The sequence below is a fragment of the Coloeus monedula genome (assembly GCF_965178545.1).
Source record: "Coloeus monedula genome assembly, chromosome: 1".
In the NCBI taxonomy this organism is placed as follows: domain Eukaryota; kingdom Metazoa; phylum Chordata; class Aves; order Passeriformes; family Corvidae; genus Coloeus; species Coloeus monedula.
In genome coordinates, this window is record NC_138781.1 from 102,408,803 (window position 1) to 102,427,987 (window position 19,185).

The following is a 19,185-nucleotide window of genomic DNA, read 5'->3' on the forward strand; positions in this document are numbered from 1 at the left end:
AATAGCAAGTGAGAAGCTATTGTCATCACATATTTATGAAGTCATTAAGCTAAGACATAAGAAGAGATTTATAGCTAAGAATCTGTGTAGTTTGCACTGAAGAACTTACATTTGTTGGGTTTTGGAGGGGAGAGGAGGCAATCAGCCAATATTTAATTGCTCTCCTTACACCGTTTTGGCTTTCAGTTTTAAGTTGAGAGTACAGTGACTTCAGTGCTTTCTGGTCTGGCACAGAACAACCCCATTGACAAGTGATCTCACTGAAGGACCATCTCCTGAGAGAAAGGGCACCAAAGTATTGGGCTTAAATGAAATCAGGAGGTCTGAATTTGACAACGAAATATGCTTTACTAATCGTTTCTGGCTTCCCATCTTCCCCTATTTTTCATGGCTCATAATTGCAACAACCTCTTAACTCAGCAATCATTTATCAGAATGAATGGGAATATATCAAGATACTCTTTAGAGCTTGTCAGTAATGCTCTTGGTTAGAGGCAGCAATCACTGCTGAACAAAATGAAGTTCCTTACTGGTTTCTGAGCGAGACACATCCCACTTCCAATATGCCATTTTAAAACCAGTCTAGTGGCACACTACTTAGCAACAGAAATTCAAAGCTCAAAAGGAAAGGATCAAATCTACTGCATAAGACTTGAGAAGCCACATAATACAGTTATTTTAAATAATGTAGCTCTTATGCAGTTCCTACTCAGTAAGTATCTTGTTTCAGGTGTCCTTTATTCATATCTCAAATTTTATAGGCTTCATTTACTAATGTGAAGGTCCTGATGAGATTCAGCAAAGGAAATGGGAATGTGGAAGGCTATAAAGCATTTCAGCTTTAGCCTCTGGTAGACACTTAGTGAAAAATAACTGAGCCATCAGGTTTATATAACAGATATATTCTAAGATTTTATGTTATTCACATTGTTCAGGCACCAAGATTAGATGGGGAAATGGATTCTGTACTCTATTGCTGGGCATATGAACAAACAATGGAAATGCCAAAATGAAAAATGCTCTCCCATTCATTTTACATACTTTAATTTGCAGAAAAACTGCAGAAGCCTACATCAGAATTTCCTGCAGGATTAGCTTAAGGAGGGTTGATTAGGATGATTCAAACTCCTCTAAATATTTAGCAACTTGAATATTCTCTGCTTATTTTTGGTAGGTGGGTGAAATCTTTTGTATGTGACTTTGTCTTTCTTTTATGCACAACACCTTTTAGCTGACCAGATTAATGCTTCATGTTATCCTGCTTAAAATATATTAAAAAAAAAAAAAAAAAAGGAGCATGAGTTGTCACCTACCAAGGCCAAAAGACAATGTGCAATGCAGGCTTGCTTACCAAGGCCAAAGACGAGCCACAGCTTCCCTCCATTTTGGTTTGCAAAACCAGCCTTATGTTCCTTGTATCTTTATTGTGAAATACAAAAGGTTATTGTAGATCAACAGCAAAATTCCTACAGACTTCATCAGGGCCATTTTTTATTTCTGTCTAGTTATGGTTCTGGCATGTGCTTACAAGTTGAAGCCCTATCTCCTCAAAGGCGATAGTTTTATTTCTCAAAATTCTTCACTAAATTTAGAAATATGACTCTTAGTGGGCTTCTTAGTATTTTTCTGTGTAATTTAATTACTTTGGCATGGGTTTAGGACAAATTGTGGTAACAATTTGCGATAGAGCAAATAAAATTCGTTATAAGCAAATTGTGATAAGCCATACCATGGAAAAAACCCTTTTAGTGCTCTCTTTTTGCAAGAAACACGTAAGATGTTACTGGTGTAATTCTTATACAAATATATGCTCCTTCACAAGAGTATTCTTATGGAATGAATAGCATTGCCTTTGTGGGTAGGTGCTCATTATTTTGAGTATGGACAGCAAAACCAAAGTCCAAAGAACTAGGACAAACCAGATCAAACACTACAGGAGTGACTGAAAGCATTTCTTAATTTTGAATTTCTTGGAGAAAGGCCAGGCTGTAATTAGATTTTCTGAACATAATTTCCTCAGGGATTTCAATAACTGCAATACAAAAAAAGCTAATGAATGTTTCAATACCAAAATTTTATTGGGCCTTATTTATATAATAATATATAACCTGACTATGTTTAACATTTGTATCATCCAAACTCTGAAGGGCAAGAACTAGAGTTCTTCAGGTAGCTGAAAGTTCAGTCTGCAATCTTTTTTTTTCATGTTAAGCAAATTTAAAGCCCTAAATGCAAAATGAAAAAAACCCCAAACAAAACAACAAAACCAAAAAAGACTAATTCTCTTTAATATCTTTTGATGTATAAAAACACATGTGATTTTTTTGTCAATTTTTAATATCTTGTGTAACGGTGCTAAATTTTATGGTTGGTATAAACAATAAACACTGAAATACAAGGAAACATACCAGGTAGTTTTTTACGTGCTTATATGGCTCTTACATTTTTTTCCTTCTTAACCATGATTTCAGTTAATAGGGTTACTCTTGGCTTCTCATTTTTATAATTTTGTGGATCTTGATGTATAGGGAAGCATAACATATCAATGAATGCTTATCTCCTGTTGGGTTCAAAATTTTTTAGAGCTATTATTTATGAAAATGCATAATTCATTCATGTCATACTCATGTATGCACAAAAATGGTCTAGAGCTCTTTTTCCTCATTTTTCTCTGTTAGTTAAATTACTTTTTGATAAAAAATATTTAAGGACACTATTTAATTTCTGAACTGTAATTAAAGGCAATAGTTGGATTATCAATAGAAACTAACCCATGTCATTTTAAGATATTTTGTGCAACCTGTGTTCCTTTAGCTCTATTATTCTGTGTATTAATCTCTACAGGTCTTTACATGTAAGTATTTTCATGGGCTAATGGAGCGTGATAGACCCAATACCCATTCACTGAAGTTCCTTTTTTCATCTGAAATGTAGTTTTTAAAAACCAAAAATCACAAAACCCCCTACCTTCTTACTCCATAGCATATTCATTATCAGATCAACACAAACTACTAATTAAGTTAAATTTCACTGCTAAATAACTCCCAAAGAGCCAATTTATCTAAGGTAGTATGAGCACATATTCATTTCGCCTTATACATCACCAGCTGTTATTAATTAAATTCTCGTCACTTCAGACTACAAGTTTGAAATAATTGCCACTGTAGAAACACTTGTACTTAGCAGTGAGCTTGGCTACAACTTTACTGATATTGATTGTCACCTGGATACAGGTAGACACCACTCCAGTTCTTTCACTTTAGAGTTTATAAGATATTTAAAAGTATGTGGGGAATTTTCAAATTTGTTTCTTGAATGTACAAAGCTTTGTCATAAATACCCATGAAGTGCAGTTTGATGGATTGTCCTCTAAAGAAAACATCTCCTCTCTGAAGGTGTAATACAACTTTTGAAGCTCAGAGGAGATTATGGCAGCAGAAAGTGACTCTTCCCTCCGCAGCAGCTCCTCTCAGCTGGCTGCTCTACTAAGGTGAGGGTTGAAGTGATGCTTGCAATCTGCTTCCTTGCTACCCACCTTCCACCCACATCCACGAAGCTTCTGTGGGCTGATGCTTTGACAACCCTGCACTGCAAAGACTATCGGTATGACAAGGTATTAGGAGGAAAAGGTGTACTTTGCACTCGCCTCACTTTCTGTACAAATTCATTGCTTTTAATTAGTAATTGCAGCAGAAGGTTCAAAGAGATTTTCATTACAGATAATGAATGTTATTCTCACATGGAAAAATTTGCAACCAGAGTCTTCTGGATGCATTTCCTAGCCCACTGGTAAGATTGAATTAGTCTCTCCTGAAATCAACTACACTTTCTCAAGCTTCAGTCATCATAGTACATGTAGGAGAAATGAAAATCTTAGGTTTTGAACTATTTATTAGTCCCTTGTTTCAGTGGAAATGTGAATAAAATCTGCATACTTCCAGAAAGTAAAATTCTTGCATTTTTAAGAATACACTTCCAATATGTTGAATCCTGCACAACTAGATGGCATAGATACTTTAAGTATTACTTGATATATAAAGTTTTGCTTTCCTTTATTTTGAAGGCCATTTATAAGGAAAAGATTGTAGAGCATGAATATAACACATTTACTATCTCACCGAAGAAGAAAAGACATGTCAAGAACACAAGAAAAAGAAATCTAACATCTCTACAAATAAATTTTTTTTGCATTCGTTTTGTGCCCATGAAAAAATATCAGTGATATGATGAATATTTGTAAGGTGATGTACAAGTACAATTTTTTTTCACAAATAGCTTCTGGAAGATTATTTTCTTTTTTCCATTACCGGTATTTAAATGTAAGATTATAACCATGATTAAAAATTAACTTTGCTGTATGGAGAATGATGGGAAACAAATGCCGTACCCTTTAATGACTCGCCCACTGAATTTTTAATTTATGTTACAATTTACAAAACAAAACATTTCGTGTCCTTCATCTTTCATAAGCATTTCACTTATTTTCATGAAAACATGTACTGTTTCCTTGCATTGGGTACTCTTGATTCTGAGCAGTTTCTAACCTCCTATCTAAATGTAAATAGTTTATGCTAACGGATTATTAAGAGAGAAGTAAAACAAAATCCTTAAGGCCTTTAGAAATAATACAAAGGGGTATGTTTATGAAGGGCTATTTTTAAAAGGTCTACATTTTAAATGTAAAAATAATTTCAGTTTCCTAAAAGATACAAATAAATTTCAGCTTAAGAGCAGTGAATCATAACTTGATGATGATCATCATGAAGTTATGCTAATTATAGCATTTAAAGGCTTAAGCAAATCTAAACATATGAAAGAAAACCATAGACAGAAGAAGATGATTTGTTGAGGGTCTGTAAGTTGAGCCAACAGTTCATACATATGATTTGCCAAGCAAATTTACCAAGAATAGCTCTTCTTCCTAGAATTACTTTGTTTTAATCTTGCAACTCATATAGTCACTTTATGTAGATTTAATTAGGCACCCTGAGGTTGCCCAAATACTTGCCCCATATTATTGGCAGAAAATACTAAAACAACCTGACATTCATTAGCTACTGAGAAGCTACATTGAGCCAAATTGTCTATCCAGCTTTATGTGGTGATTCTGGAAATAATTTTCGCCATTAGTTTACAAAATGACTAAAAGAAACCTGTTTTATGTAAATTTGGGAATCCTGCTGAGGTTCCTGACAATTGATAAAATGAAATGGAGAGAAAATAACCAGTACAAATAAAAAGCAATTTGCATGAATTCTGGTGAAATGGAAAGAAGCTAATGGATATGGCATTATAAGCAACTTGCCTTGTAAACTGTAGATCTCTCCAACGCTGTTCTGCCGGGTGATGTGATGCCAATATGCACTACGAGGAAGTGAGATCGACTTGGATAAAGTCATTGGTTCAGACAGACTGGTCTGGAGCTAAAAGCCAAAGCAAACATAAATGGAAGGTCACACATAAGCATACTTGACAGATAATCTCAAAACTCTAAATTGAACCTATGTTGTCATGAAGATACCATTTTCTGAATTACCACAGGTTTTATACTATCATTTAAACTGTGTTGCAAGCATCAGCACTGTGAATGCTCAGGAAAAAGCTGCAAAAGTGTATCTGGGTATATAGGTTCCTTAGCAGAGGTTAATATTAGGACATCAGAATATGTCCCTATTTATCTACAGATATTCTTCTTGCTGCCAGGGTTTTGTTATTTTCTTCTTTAACTTTATGATAATGATAGATTAGCATATGCCTAAATTCTTAAACCCCTCTGCAATCACATTTCCTTTTGGTCATTTAGCCTGCAAATTGGATTGAATACCTAGAAAGATGCTAAGAGAGAATCTGAGACAACCAGCAGAGAATTAGCAATGGAGAGTCATTAATCTCCTTATCCTCCTTTGAAGTGGAGGCATCTCATCACCAGCAGCAGGCTTCAACTTCAAGAGAAGATTTTCCTGGTCTGGGGGACTTCATGTGACTGAAATTGTGAATTGCATGGTGAGTGTCCCTGTGTACAAGAGCTACAGCACAGAAACCTGACAGGAGGAATGTGAACTTTATTAAAGAGATCTCAGTCTCCAACAAACTATTGATGTGAGTGAAAGACAAGACAACGCTACAGAGAAAAAAAAGAAAGATGAAGGATTGTGCATTCTGGCAACCTCTTTGGATATTCCTGTTATGCTTTCTGTGTCTAGAAGACGAGAATGCACCTGCAAATTTTTTTGTATCTCTGGCTTTACAGAATATAAAATGTGATCAATAATTTTTGGGATCTAACAAATCACCATAACATTGCGAGCATAATTTTTTCAGAGGTTGTCTGAAAGGATCAATACCAAAGGAGCAATTGTGCCTGAAGATTTATAATGAAAAACCTCTTAGTTTAAGGGACGGCACCAGGACGGTACTCTGAGAGGGTGTGCCTAGAAACTGACTTTCAGAGAGTTCAGCTACAGAGCAGAAGATATTCAAGGTCTGTATCATTTACTGCAGGTTTAGCCATTAATTCCTAAGGATTCCTTGTTCAGAATCATAATGCCAAATTAAAAAAAACCCTTTTTAAAAGCTAATATTCTGTCATTTAAACCTCGCCCTCCACCAAAAAAAAAAAAAAAAAAAAAAAAAAAAAAAAAAAAAAAAAAATTAGAGACAGTATCCACCCAAAGCTCAAAGATCTAAAATTATTTAAATTTTGGGTATTAACACAAACTGATGCATGGAATATATTTTGCTTCAGATCAATATGCTGTAATTACTTCTGCTGTTGTTTTCTGTTTTCTTGAGAACTGTCATCAAAATAACTCTCTGTCTACAGCTAATGTCTTTTCTGCTCATTCATAGCCAAGTATTACATTCCATTCGTCAGTGGTACAGCTTGTAGAAGCATTTAGTCCATTAAAAAAGAAGTTTGAAAGCACTATCAGAAGAATTACATTTGTAGGGGGACTTGGGGATTTAAAGTTTATTCATACACAGAATTTCCTTTATTGTAGAGATCAGGACAGTGACAAACCCTCTAAATTATTTTACCATTTTTGTATAGCAAGGGTAACAAGGGTAACTTTGTTGAGGAAGAAAATTACATAAAATCATCTAACTTCAGTATACCGACAATTTATTCATAATTTATTCACCCAAATGGTAAATTAAAGGGAAAACATTTTCTTAGTATGCATTCTGAAAAAAATAATTCCAGTAAATAGAACTACTTTGAGTACAGTTTATTATCTCAATGCTAAATCCATGGGTTGAATGGAAGTGGTTAAACATATAATTATTCCTGACCTGAGGTGATTAGTTCCTGCCTGATCTGACCAATACTGATGCAGAAGAACTTTATGTGCACACATTAGAGATTTAGGAAAACAAAAAAAAAATCTGTTCTCATTATAAAATAAGTTAAGAACTGCTCTAGTGCTGAAGACTGCACTACAAGCATTCACAATACTTTGTTTCCTCAGATTCCCTAATTAAAGAACAACTTCTGATATCACCTTTTGGGTAAGAATTATCACCATATGCTAAGTGCAATAGGACCAGATGAACCACATTTCTTTGGGGACTCCATAGAGAAAAAAAATGCATTTTCTAGTTTGTTATAATATCATCCTCAGAAAAAAATACTTTAAAATAAAATATCAATTTTGTTTTTAATTTGAGACTTTAAAATAGAAATGTAAACCTATGGATTTGAACACCTTATTACCTTGTATATCATATAAAGGATGATAACATTAATTTATCCATGAAGTTATTCTTACTGAATAATAGACTGCTATCAGCTATAATTTTTCTTTTAATCTTTTTTTATCCATATAAAAATCACATTGTTGATCAAGTGTAATTGACAATGACAAAATGCTTACTTCTACAAACTGCTGTTTGTAAAAATATTCGTGTGTTCAAAGAAAATTGAATAATACATTGACAGAAACCCATTTTCTCTAGAGAACATCTTATATGTTACATTGTGGGTGTTTCAGATAAAAAGCTTGAAGCCAAGGTGAAGAAAAGAGAAATGAAAACATCGATATAATCAATTGTTCCTATACTATTAGATAGCTCTTTGCTATATTAATAATTACAGGTTAAACTAGTATTTAAAGTACAGAGATCTACTGTTTCAGAATCCCTTTTCCCCAACTGTAAATGAAATTCTGGTAGTTAACAACGTTAAAACAAAACAAACAAACAACTTGTAAATCAGGGAAGATTGACATAACTGTTTAACTTTTAAAAAATTAGACGCTCAGGTTCAAGACCTCTGGTGTTCCAGACCAGTGAAAGAGATCACACTCAGAGACTTTGTCCTAGATACCCTTCCTTTTTGTCTTTTTACTATGCCTCATTAAAAAACAACTGGCTTCTCCTCTGTGCTTTTTTGAAAAAGCTAATGCAAACAGAGAACTTTTCACTATAAGTAAATAATCTTTAAATTTTCTTCTTTTCTCAAAGTAGGTGGACCATCCTGCACAGATTTATTACTGTCCTTAATTTAACAGACATGTAACAGTAAAAAATATATTTAAAAATTATTTCAGCTATCTCAGTATAAGGACAGGAAGAAAAACTGAGAGAACTGGGGTTCAGACTGGAGAAGTTCAGGGAGAAAGTTTCACGGAGACCTTATTGCAACCTTTCGGTACTTTACTGGGGCATATAAGAAAGATGAAGCAGACTTTTTAGTAGGGCCTGTTGTAACAGGACAAGCAGTAAGGGTTTTAAATGAAAAGAAGGTAAATTTAAATTGGACATGAGGAAAGAATTTTTTATGATGGGGTGGTAAAACACTGCCATTGGTTGCCCAGACAGGTGGTGGATGCCTCGTCCCTGAACACATTCAAGGTCAGGGACTGGGCTCTGAGCAACCTGGTCTAGTTCAACATGTCCCTTCTCATTGCAGGAGGGTTGGACTAGTTGGCCATTAAAGGTCCCTTCCAACCCAAAGCATTCTCTGATTTCACTGAGAATTGTTTTGCTTGTTGCATCTATGTACCAGTCTTAACAAAGGAAAGCAAAGCAGTATACCAAATTAAACATGCATCTAGAATGACCTGGCTGCAGATATTTCTCAAGTCTGATGAGACTTCAGGAAATAAAAAACCATAATCTAGACTTTTTCTCCCAGTTTACGAGAGAGAAAGTGATAACAGAATTAGAACTTTGGTGAAAAGTAGAAACGCATACATCAAAACCACATTAACTCAGGGAATTTTGTGGTGGGAATATAAAAACCCCAAACATCACTGAAACATTTTTGTTATCTGACATGAAACACCTAGTAGTTATACTTCATCCATTTCCTCCAGAATCTGTCTGATAAAATACCTTTCACACAGTAAACATTACATTTCTTTCCTGTATCCAAATCCAATGTCCAAAGCCAAAATATCCAAAATATTGAGTCATATGAAGCCTTTGCTTTGCTAGCGACAACTTTATTATTCTTACAGGTCTATTTGATTAAAATAGAAATTAAAGAAAAAGTCTATTAATATGTCACTGTAAGAAGTTTCCCAGATTTTTCATTATTGTTCTTCCATGAAAGGCTTAAGGACTAAATTTTCTTTTAATTCCCATGGGCCATCTCCATTCACTTCAATAGATTTGTTACTCTGATATCAATAATGAATACAATTCCAAGAATGGAGCCTGTTAACTGTATTAGGGTTCTGAGCTTTGATCTTTTAACATATTATTTTCTCTCCTTTTTTTGTCATTAAAAAGTCAAAACACTGAAGGTGATAGAAAATACATTTGGCTTGAGGAGATGAACTGAACAATTTATAGTTCATTCCAGTTTTTTTTAGTCTACAATAAGGACAGTTTGGTTTTTACAGATATACTCTGAAAATAGGTTAGTTTATTATGGATAAAACCCTCTGTCTCATTTCAAGTTCTCATTAGTGACTTTAAACAAATAGCAAGACAACTAGGTCACAGAAGACTAGTGAGAGTTGTAGTCTAGAAATATGAATTGAATACTATGATATAGATTTTTTTCTTTCTAACTCTAAAGAAGGTTATTTTGTGTGTTATGCCTTGAAGAGAAAGAAATTAAGAAAGAGAATGAGATTAAGAAATATATTTCAGCTCTCAAGTGTCAATTATCTGACACAGACTCACTTCACTGGTACCCACAGTAAAAAATTACTAAAGCTTAAGAATCACACAGTCTAGTAGCTAGCATCAGCTCAGATATCCCCTGAGTTAGAGAACAAACAGGAGAAAAGGTTTTGGGTTTTTTAAAATGAGTTTTCTCATTTTCTCATCATGACCAAGAAAAGGGTATCTTTCTCTTTTTTGCAAAAGCAGCAACTGTTGTCCCATGTTCAACTTGTATACTATGACACAGATCTATTTTACAAAAACCAGTTCTCATTCAGTACTGTAAAGCAGACTGTTCCTTCTTAAGCACAGGTTTGCCAATGTTTCTGTTGAAATCAATTCTTCTGCTCCAAACAATTTTCCAATTTGTCATTTTGAATTCTGTCTCTTCACTGATCCACTTCCACATTGTTATAAATGTAAGATCTGGAAGAATAATAACTAGACTGAGCCTTGATCCTTCTTTGAAAATATTTAATAAAACTGGATGCAGGATATAGTCCTATGAAATTCTAGTGAGAAAATTCTTTCCTTTGGTGATGTGTTACTAATATTCTTTGGTTATAATTTCTCTATAGCCTTTTGTTCACAATCACTTAGCTTGCTTAGAATATAGTTATTTGTTACTTGGACTGCGTTCATTACTTAAAGGTGTTTACTATTACTATAAACATTTATAAGTATCAGCATACTATTTATTTGCTAGGCACTGCTTTATACCTATTTTTACGTTTTTATCCAGCTTGCTGTTCCTGACAGAATACATAACATTGGCAAAACCCACACCAATATATGACCTCACAAGTCTTCTGAAAAAACTTATAGAAAAGCTATCTGTAAAAGTAATTTCAGTAGTTTCAGCCTTGATAATATATTTCTAGCATTAAGGTTTTCAGTAGCAATTCCAACGTTGCTATTACCTTTTGGAGAGTTACTTAATCAATTATGGACCAAAAAAAAAAAAAAAAAAAAGTAACACTACTTTGTGGTGCCAGGGTGGATGATGATTATCCTTTAGTGGTGGAATAATATTGTGAATGAATAAAAAAGCAATGGTGGAAGAAAAGCATTTTGAAGGGAGATTCAAAGGGACTGATTGTTTTTTAATATTTTCCTTGGTCACACTACAAAGAGAGAACTGGGATGCTTTGCTCCTTTTCTGGAGGAAGTGTGTTGGGTTTTTTCTTTTATTTTTTCTTCTTTCCTCTAAAAGAAGCTCATAATAGATCAGTGTTGTCTGACAGAAGGGATTAATGTTGGGAGGAAAATTAGATGGATTTTACAGCACATTGGGATTATACTTGTTGAATATCAGTAAGGTGTGTGTCTTCACCCACAGCTATCACAAAGTTGGGGGTTTGCTCCTTTTTGTGAAAGAAGTTTCCTGGAAACTATAATAATTAGTGTGAGGGTAGAAGCTCAGATTCTTACATCTTTCAAAGGTTTGAGCCATTTTATTACACATAAACAAATACTTTATCCATTTTTCATTTCATAAAACCATTCACTAATAACATGGGAGATAATGCCAGCATGGACAGAGCTGAGAATATTTCAAGCCTGACTATACAGCAGGTCTTAGTGGAAACAAACACTACTGTGCTAATTTCTCCTATCTCTATGACAGAGAATCCAGTATTGCACAGAAATTATTTGCAGATATTGACTGTCCTTTCTGTTGCCATGAAATAGGAGCCAGGTATGTATGCTTGCAGCCCAGAATGCCAACTGCACCTAAGCCAGCAGGTCGAGGGAAGTGATTCTCCCTCTCTATTCTGTTCTTGTGAGAGCCCATGTGGAGCACTGCATCCAGCTCTGAGGGCCACAGCACAAGAAAGACAGGGACCTGTTAGAGCACGTACAGAGGGGGCCATGAAGATGATCTCCTGTGAAGACAGGCTGAGAGAGATGGGGTTGTTCAGCCTGGAAAAGGGAAGGCTTCATCCTATCAGTGTTTGTAAATACCTGACGGAGAGTGCAAAGAAGACAGAATCAGGCTCTTTACAGTGGTGCCCAGTGAAAGGACCAAAGGCAATGTGCACAAACTGAAACACAGGAGTTTCCCTCTGAACATCAGGAAACGCTTTTACTCTGAGGTTGAATAAGCACTGGCACAGATTGCCCAGGAAGGTTGTGAAGTCTCTCACCTTGTAGATATTCAAAAGCCATGTGGACATGGTCCTGGACAACTAGCTTCGATGGCACGGCTTGAGCGACGGGGTTGGACAAGAGGTCCCTTCCATCCTCAACCACTTTTTGATTGTCATCTCCAAAATTATAGAGAAGGTTTTGCTGAATAGGAAGAGTTCCAGATCTTTCTTCTGAACAATGTAAGGATAAGTAAGTCGAGGTGAAAAAGAATGAACTGAAATGCATTAGTTAGAGAGATCAAAGAAAGAAACCATCAACAAAGAGTTGTGTTCTTCATTTGGAGCAAGTGTTTTCTGAGGAATTCAGCCTGAGAGTTATGCGTGTTCCAGACAGGGTTCTTTCATGAGGTTTGTCAAGCCAAAGCTAAAAATAGTGAGGCTTGCTACCAGTACTGACGTACAAAGTCTTGTCCTCCATCCTCTTGTCTGTTTTTCACTCTCCTTGCTCTGCTGAGTAGTCCTCTCTCCTACAAAGCTATTGAGTCTGACCTCAACCTGAAATGCTCTGGCAAAATCTTCAAAGTATGAGATTCTTTCATGGAATTACTTGCCAAAAGTTATGACATATCTTGAAGAGGTGTTTGGGACACTTGAAGTCCCAGTATTTTACTTGAGAGTAATTTAAGGACAGCCTTTCTGACTTCATAGAAGTTTGCTTTAGAACTGGTGTAGTAGAAGCCATGGTATGAAAAATGCCTCTCGGTGGAAAACAGACTTGAAAAGCTTTCTCTAGCATGTGGCAAGAAAGGTGAAATATGGATGGACACAGACTGTCCCCAGTTGGGAGAACCCCACTTGAATAAGTTTGGGGCTGAAAAATTGGATTTCTAAAAAAGGATACAATCTGTATTCACTGTTCACTGCACAGTTATTTGACTTTCATTATTTCTGAAAAAGCAAGTGACTTGGACCTCATGAGATTTCTTAAGAAGTTTTTCTTCTATTGTCTAAAACACATCAGTGGTTTCCAATTACACATATTTGTGGAAATCACATTTCTTTTAGCTTCTTCTTTTCAGTATACAGAAATTGCTGACCAATGAACTTTAATAAAATTAGAGGAAAACAATTTTCTGAATACTTTCTGAAACAATAATCATCAGTAACTTTTAATGAATATTCCTCATTAAGCTTGTCAGTGTGTATTTCCAGTATTCCTTAACACACATAGTCTGGCTGACCTCTACTTTCTGACATTTTCAGAATTTAGTTTTATATGTCATACAAAGACATTTCAATTAAAAACAAGAAATAGCAAACCTAGAATACATTAAAATTACTATCATGTAGTAAAGTCTTCTCAGATGACTCTTCAATATCTTCCCAAAGAACACATTTCCATCCTTTTAACTAGTTACTTTTAGACATTTAAAATTCATCTTGAAACATACTGGGGCTAGTTATATATAGCTTTGAAACATACTGTATTTTTTTTTTTTGGGGGGGTGGGGGGGTGCGGTAGGTATATGCCAGCACATATTAATACACAAACGAACACATTAATTTAAGGCAATTTATTACTAATTAATTAAATATGTACTTCAGTAGCTCCATTGCCTTTAATGAGTTTTTACAGATTTAAAATCAACTGAGAAAATGGTATATAAAAAGAAACGGCTATTCTTTTCTACTGTGTGTGCTCACACACAGGTATCTCATCATGATCATGTATATAGATAGATACAGCCAGAGCATTCTTGACATTGTTGTTTTAAAATTGAAATAAGCAATCATTAAAAAGCAATGCCTACGCTTCTTAAAGAATATACATTATGTAGATTTGGAAATATTTGGGGTTTTGTGGCCCAGAAACAACTTGTAGTGAGAGACATGATTCTCTGAATCGCAATTCAAATTTCTGCATATAAAAGAAGCTAGTGAAATTTTTGCTTCCTTACTGATGCCTATTTACTAATACAGCAGAAGTAGCTGCAAATCAGGAATTCAGTTTGGAAAGGTGGGAGACAGATAAGTATTCGTAGATTGCTTTATCTTTCCATATACTTGCATCAACCCAATAAATCCTATCATTAGCAATCTTCCTTCACCTAATTTTATTTTCAGACTAAAACCAGGTGGGTTTTTTTCTGCTGGCAAAAGCTGTTCGGCACAATAGAAATTGTACACACATGACTACATGCCATGTAACTCAAACCTTTTTAAATCCATAGTTGCTAGTTAATGAAACAATCCTTTGCCTGTTTCAGCTTTACAAAACAAAGGAAATAGAATTATACGTGTTGCCATGGAAATCTGTAACTCCATTGCTTTTTCTTCTTCATGTAATACAAAATGTATGTAAAGGTCATCACCAAACAATATGTGGGAACACATCACAGAAATGCCATCATTTTACAAAGGATTTTACAAAATCTCTCAGGTAGCAGCAATTGCAACTTTTACCACTATATTCTGCAAGGAAATGATTAAGAATATTCAAGAGAAGAACCTTTGCTGATTTATCAATGGATTTTGCATCACAAAGACTGTAGAGATATGCATTCAACAGCCAGTCATACGAATCCATATGAATCTTGCCTGGCAGCTGCCTTTACAGAAATGGATTCTGACAGACTGAATATGCTATGAGACTAGCAGCTTTTACCCTGAGACAGTCATTAAAAACAGAGAGATGGATGCTTCTGCCATAGCATGTAAAATTTTCATTAATTCCATGCTGCTGAATGCTGTAAAACTGAAACATTTTTGAAAAACCTATTCCTGCAGAGATGGAACAGTATGCCATTACATTTAACATCTTCATCACCAACGTGGGCAGTGGGACAGAATCGACTCTTAGCAAATTTGGGGATGACATCAAACCAGGGGGGATAGTCAAACACCCAGACAGCAGGGCTTCTGTACAGAGGGATTTCATCAAAGCAGAGGAAAAGGCTGACAGGACTGTCTTGAAGTTCAGCAGTGACTGGTATCAATGCTGCAACTGGGCCAAGGCAACTCTGCACACAAGTACAGTCTGGGGACTGACTTGCTAGCTAAAAACTTTGCCAAAAGGAACTAACTGTCCTGGTGATAACATGAATGACCAGTTGTCAGAGACTGAAATATTATAATTTATGACTTAAACATTTTCTTGAAGGACTTTTAAAACTGTAAAGAACACTACTACACCCTGGATGGGGCCCTGAGTGAGGCCTTACACTGCTCGCTGATGAAGATAAAGTAACAGCTCAGGGCTGGGGACATTTCAGAAAGCACAAGCTTAACACCTCCAAGGTGGAGACCACAGCCCCAGGGCTATCAGCTGCCAGGCTCACACAGACCCACCCCCTGCACCAAAGGGTGGGGGTAGAAGAGGCTTTGGGTATCTGGGAAAAGCCTCTGGTCAGAGGTGCAGTGACCGCCCATCCTCCACGGTGCAGAGGAGCCCAGCTGAGGGGTCCTCACCGGGGGGGTGTAGAAGCTTATCCACAGCAGGAGGGGGTGACACGGCCCATCACAGGGGCCCCCCTCAAAGGGGTCCCCAGACCCTGCACAGAGCACCAGAGATGATGCAACAGACCCTCAGTGTTGCAAGGGACAGTATCAAGCCAGCCCCTGCAAGGAGAGACGTGAGTGTTCCCACCTGGCCCAAAGCGTGTATTAATCCACAGGATTCTGTACTCTTTGGTGTGTGGTGGCCACGGCGGCGATGGGGGACCCTCACCACCAGCAGACCAGATGGAGTGGAGCAACGAGACATCGTTGGGACCCTTGGATGGGTGATGTGCTTCCACCTAATCCCTGTCACCTCTCCCTGTTCCCCCACCCCCCACGCACACTTCTTTTTTCCATTTCTTTCTCTCTTTCTTTTCTCTTCCCTTCTCTTTGCCTCTTTTACTATTAAATAAAATACATCCATTTTTTGGCATCAACATCTAACCTCATTTGATTTTTATCTAATTTCTGGGAGTATTTTGAACCTTCTAAGTTCTTTCCAGTTTATGCACAGAGACTTAGCTTGCTTTGCTTTTCTGGGTTTAAACTGGATCATAACACTAGTGTACAGTGATGGAGGCTAAAGACACAGTGGACCACATTAGCAAAACCATGGCCAGTAGAACCAGAGAAGTCACGCTTCCCCACTATTTGGCATTTGAGAAAACACATCTGGAAGTCTAGCTATGTTCACAAAGTAAATCGCCCAGGCACAGGGGGAATGTCAAAATGGAGAGAGACTGGCAGAGAACCTCTAAAAAGCAGAATATGATCAGTGATGCTGGATTAAGTGTCTAATGTTTATTCACCATGAGAAAGCAAAGGCAAAAAGAAATCTAACCCCATTTTTTTCTCTCCTTAAAGATATGTTGTGAAGAAGACTGTTACCAGAAATATGCAGTGAAAGGACAAGAGTCAACAGGTCACAGGCTGTGGCAAGGGAAATTTGAGACAGACTTCAGGAAAAAAACCTTCACAGTGTGAACAGCCAAGTGCTGGAATAAGCACCATAATCTGCATCACTGGGGGTGCTCAAAATGTGGCTCGATAAGACCCTGGCTAACTTTATTTAGTTTTGATGCTATACCTGCTTTGAACACACAAATAGGGGAGCTGACCACCCTTCCCATGCCAGTATTTCCAATCCTATATTCAACGGATTTGAAAATCTGAGAGCTAATGAGATGTGCTGTGACATTGAGTCAAACTGACATTTTGCTGACTGTAGTAGCTGCACATCTTTGTATAACACTGTGGTTAGTGAAATAATGTCAAATTATTACCAACAGTACAGGGTCTATAATCTGTATTACTGCCTAACAATTCTCCTCAGTCAGATTCCTCCACAGCTGATAAATGAAAATTCTTAGCATGCCTGGCATCATTTGAGACATCAGTAGCGTAAGAACATAACCAATACCCTGTCTGGGTAGGCTTTGATAAATGCATATTAAAAGACTGCATGTACTTGGAAAAGTTTCTGTATGTGAGATACAGCTTTTTTAGATACTCAGAATCTGTTGTCTTCAGTCTAAACATAATCAGAGAGATTAGAAATAATTTTCTTGCTAATATCCCTGCCATCTTTATAAAAAGAAATAGAAGAGGAGAAAAAATGCAAAATGAAGACATAGGGTGAAACTCACCTAATTTTTGTCTTACCAACAAGTACCTGATGAGCCAAAGCACAAAAAGCACAGGAAGGAATTACAAAGTAACTTTAGGGCTGTTATGAGAATTTTTGATCCCTTCTCAGATTATTACTTTTTATAATTCTCCTATTCTCTGGAAAGCACTGTGCCCCTCTGTAAATCACTGATAAAGAAGTTTCTTATTAATCAGAGAGAAAGCCTTAACTATTCCCTTGAGTGATATAAAGAATTCCTAAACAGAGTTACTGCAACAGAGGAAGGCCTTCTTGACAGGAGACACAAAATGATGCTATAATTCAAAAGACTGATGAAAAGCATGTGAAAAATACCTTTTTCAGAAGTTAATTCTTTGATGAATAAGCACCTGACTGTGATTCAGGATTTGTTTTGTTATTGTTTTGTTTTTGTGCCATGCCTAGCATACAGCTGATTACTCTATGACCTTGGGCAATTCATACACAGCTGAGTTTGGCCTTAATATTTCTGTGCCTCGTTTTACTCATTACTATTAATATTATAATAATACCTGTCTCCTGAGAGCATGGGATAACTTCATCAGCTATTATTTTTGCTAATAATAATAGAAGCTCTATAGTTACTTCATTTTATCAGAAACAGTTTTCTGAAAGCAGCAGATTTGAGATTAATACTAAATTAAGCCCCCTGGTGAGGTGGTTTGAGGATTATTTTTTAGTAATACTTAAGTCAGCATAACCTGCTTCTCTGTTGAGAGAGTTCAATGACATGAACCTACCGGCATAGTTATACCATCAAGTTTGTTTGAAGTCACACAATACGAAAGAAAACTTCCATATGAAATGCTTCTCTGAGGTTAGTTAAGGGGAGGGCTGGGCTTCAGTCAGACATGCAACAACCACCACATAGTTACAGCAGCCATTCCTAATTTACAACTTATATCACCCACAGCTTTTAGAAAATAAGACTGCTAAACAAATTATCAGTTTTGTTTAGGGAAAAGTTCTTTGGCTCTTCATTTTCTGCATTTCTGGAAACAAATATGGATTTCAGCCTGATAGTGCCCCTCCAACTACTTTCTTAGCTCTGTAAACATGCAATATTTTGCAAAGCACAAGAAAAGTGAAAAAAAAATTACATATTTTCTCATGTCACCAACATTCAAAACCTCTTATATTCAAATGCAACTTCATAAAATTGAAATAAATGATATCTGACTTTTAAGAAAAAGCTCTATAAAAAGTGAATGTAGATATGTAGACGTGTAGATAGGTGGCAACAGGGCTTTTTAAAGTGCTTACATGCTAAATTCTCAGAAGGGTTTGCATCTTTGGATACCTTACTATGAAAATATCTTTGCCCTGTTGCATTTAGAAAAGCTAACCAGACTGTAGTAACTTAAATAGAAACCGTCACAGTTCAGCCCAGCTGCATGCAAACATATGACTGAGGTGAACAGAACAGGGAAAACAGTGTTCATAGGAGCCATGCATGCAGCTTCAGGATGGACTCATAGGATGGAGCAGGATTCATGCAGGTAAAAAGTTGTATCATCTCAGTTGTGAGACACCTTTGAGAAGCTTTTAATACAAATTTTGGTTGAGCTCATAGTTTGTATTAGCAGGAAGGCAGATTTCAATCTGAGTCTTAGGTAGCATGATAGACAAAAAGTTAAAAGAACATGGTAACAGTATACAAAATATTCCAGAATTTTTTAAAGAGAAGAGAATGAGAGTAATTTCTAGGTAAGGATGCACATCCATGTTCTAAGGTACTTGGGTTTTAATCCATAGGAGAGATTTAGAGTACCTTTTTGCATTCAAGATCATCCAGCCCTATAGCTATGGATAAGA

General features: G+C 36.2%; 1 protein-coding gene across 1 annotated transcript in view; it reads right to left on the reverse strand.

Annotated features, from left to right (window-relative positions):
• The window catches only part of DOK6 (docking protein 6), a gene marked incomplete at both ends in the record, with an annotated part of 249,450 nt that overhangs the window by 34,541 nt on the left and 195,724 nt on the right, over positions 1-19,185 (reverse strand). The window contains one exon of the mRNA XM_082290095.1: positions 5,306-5,423. Coding sequence (XP_082146221.1) covers positions 5,306-5,423 — 118 coding nt within the window. The remainder of the gene's footprint in view (positions 1-5,305; positions 5,424-19,185) is intronic.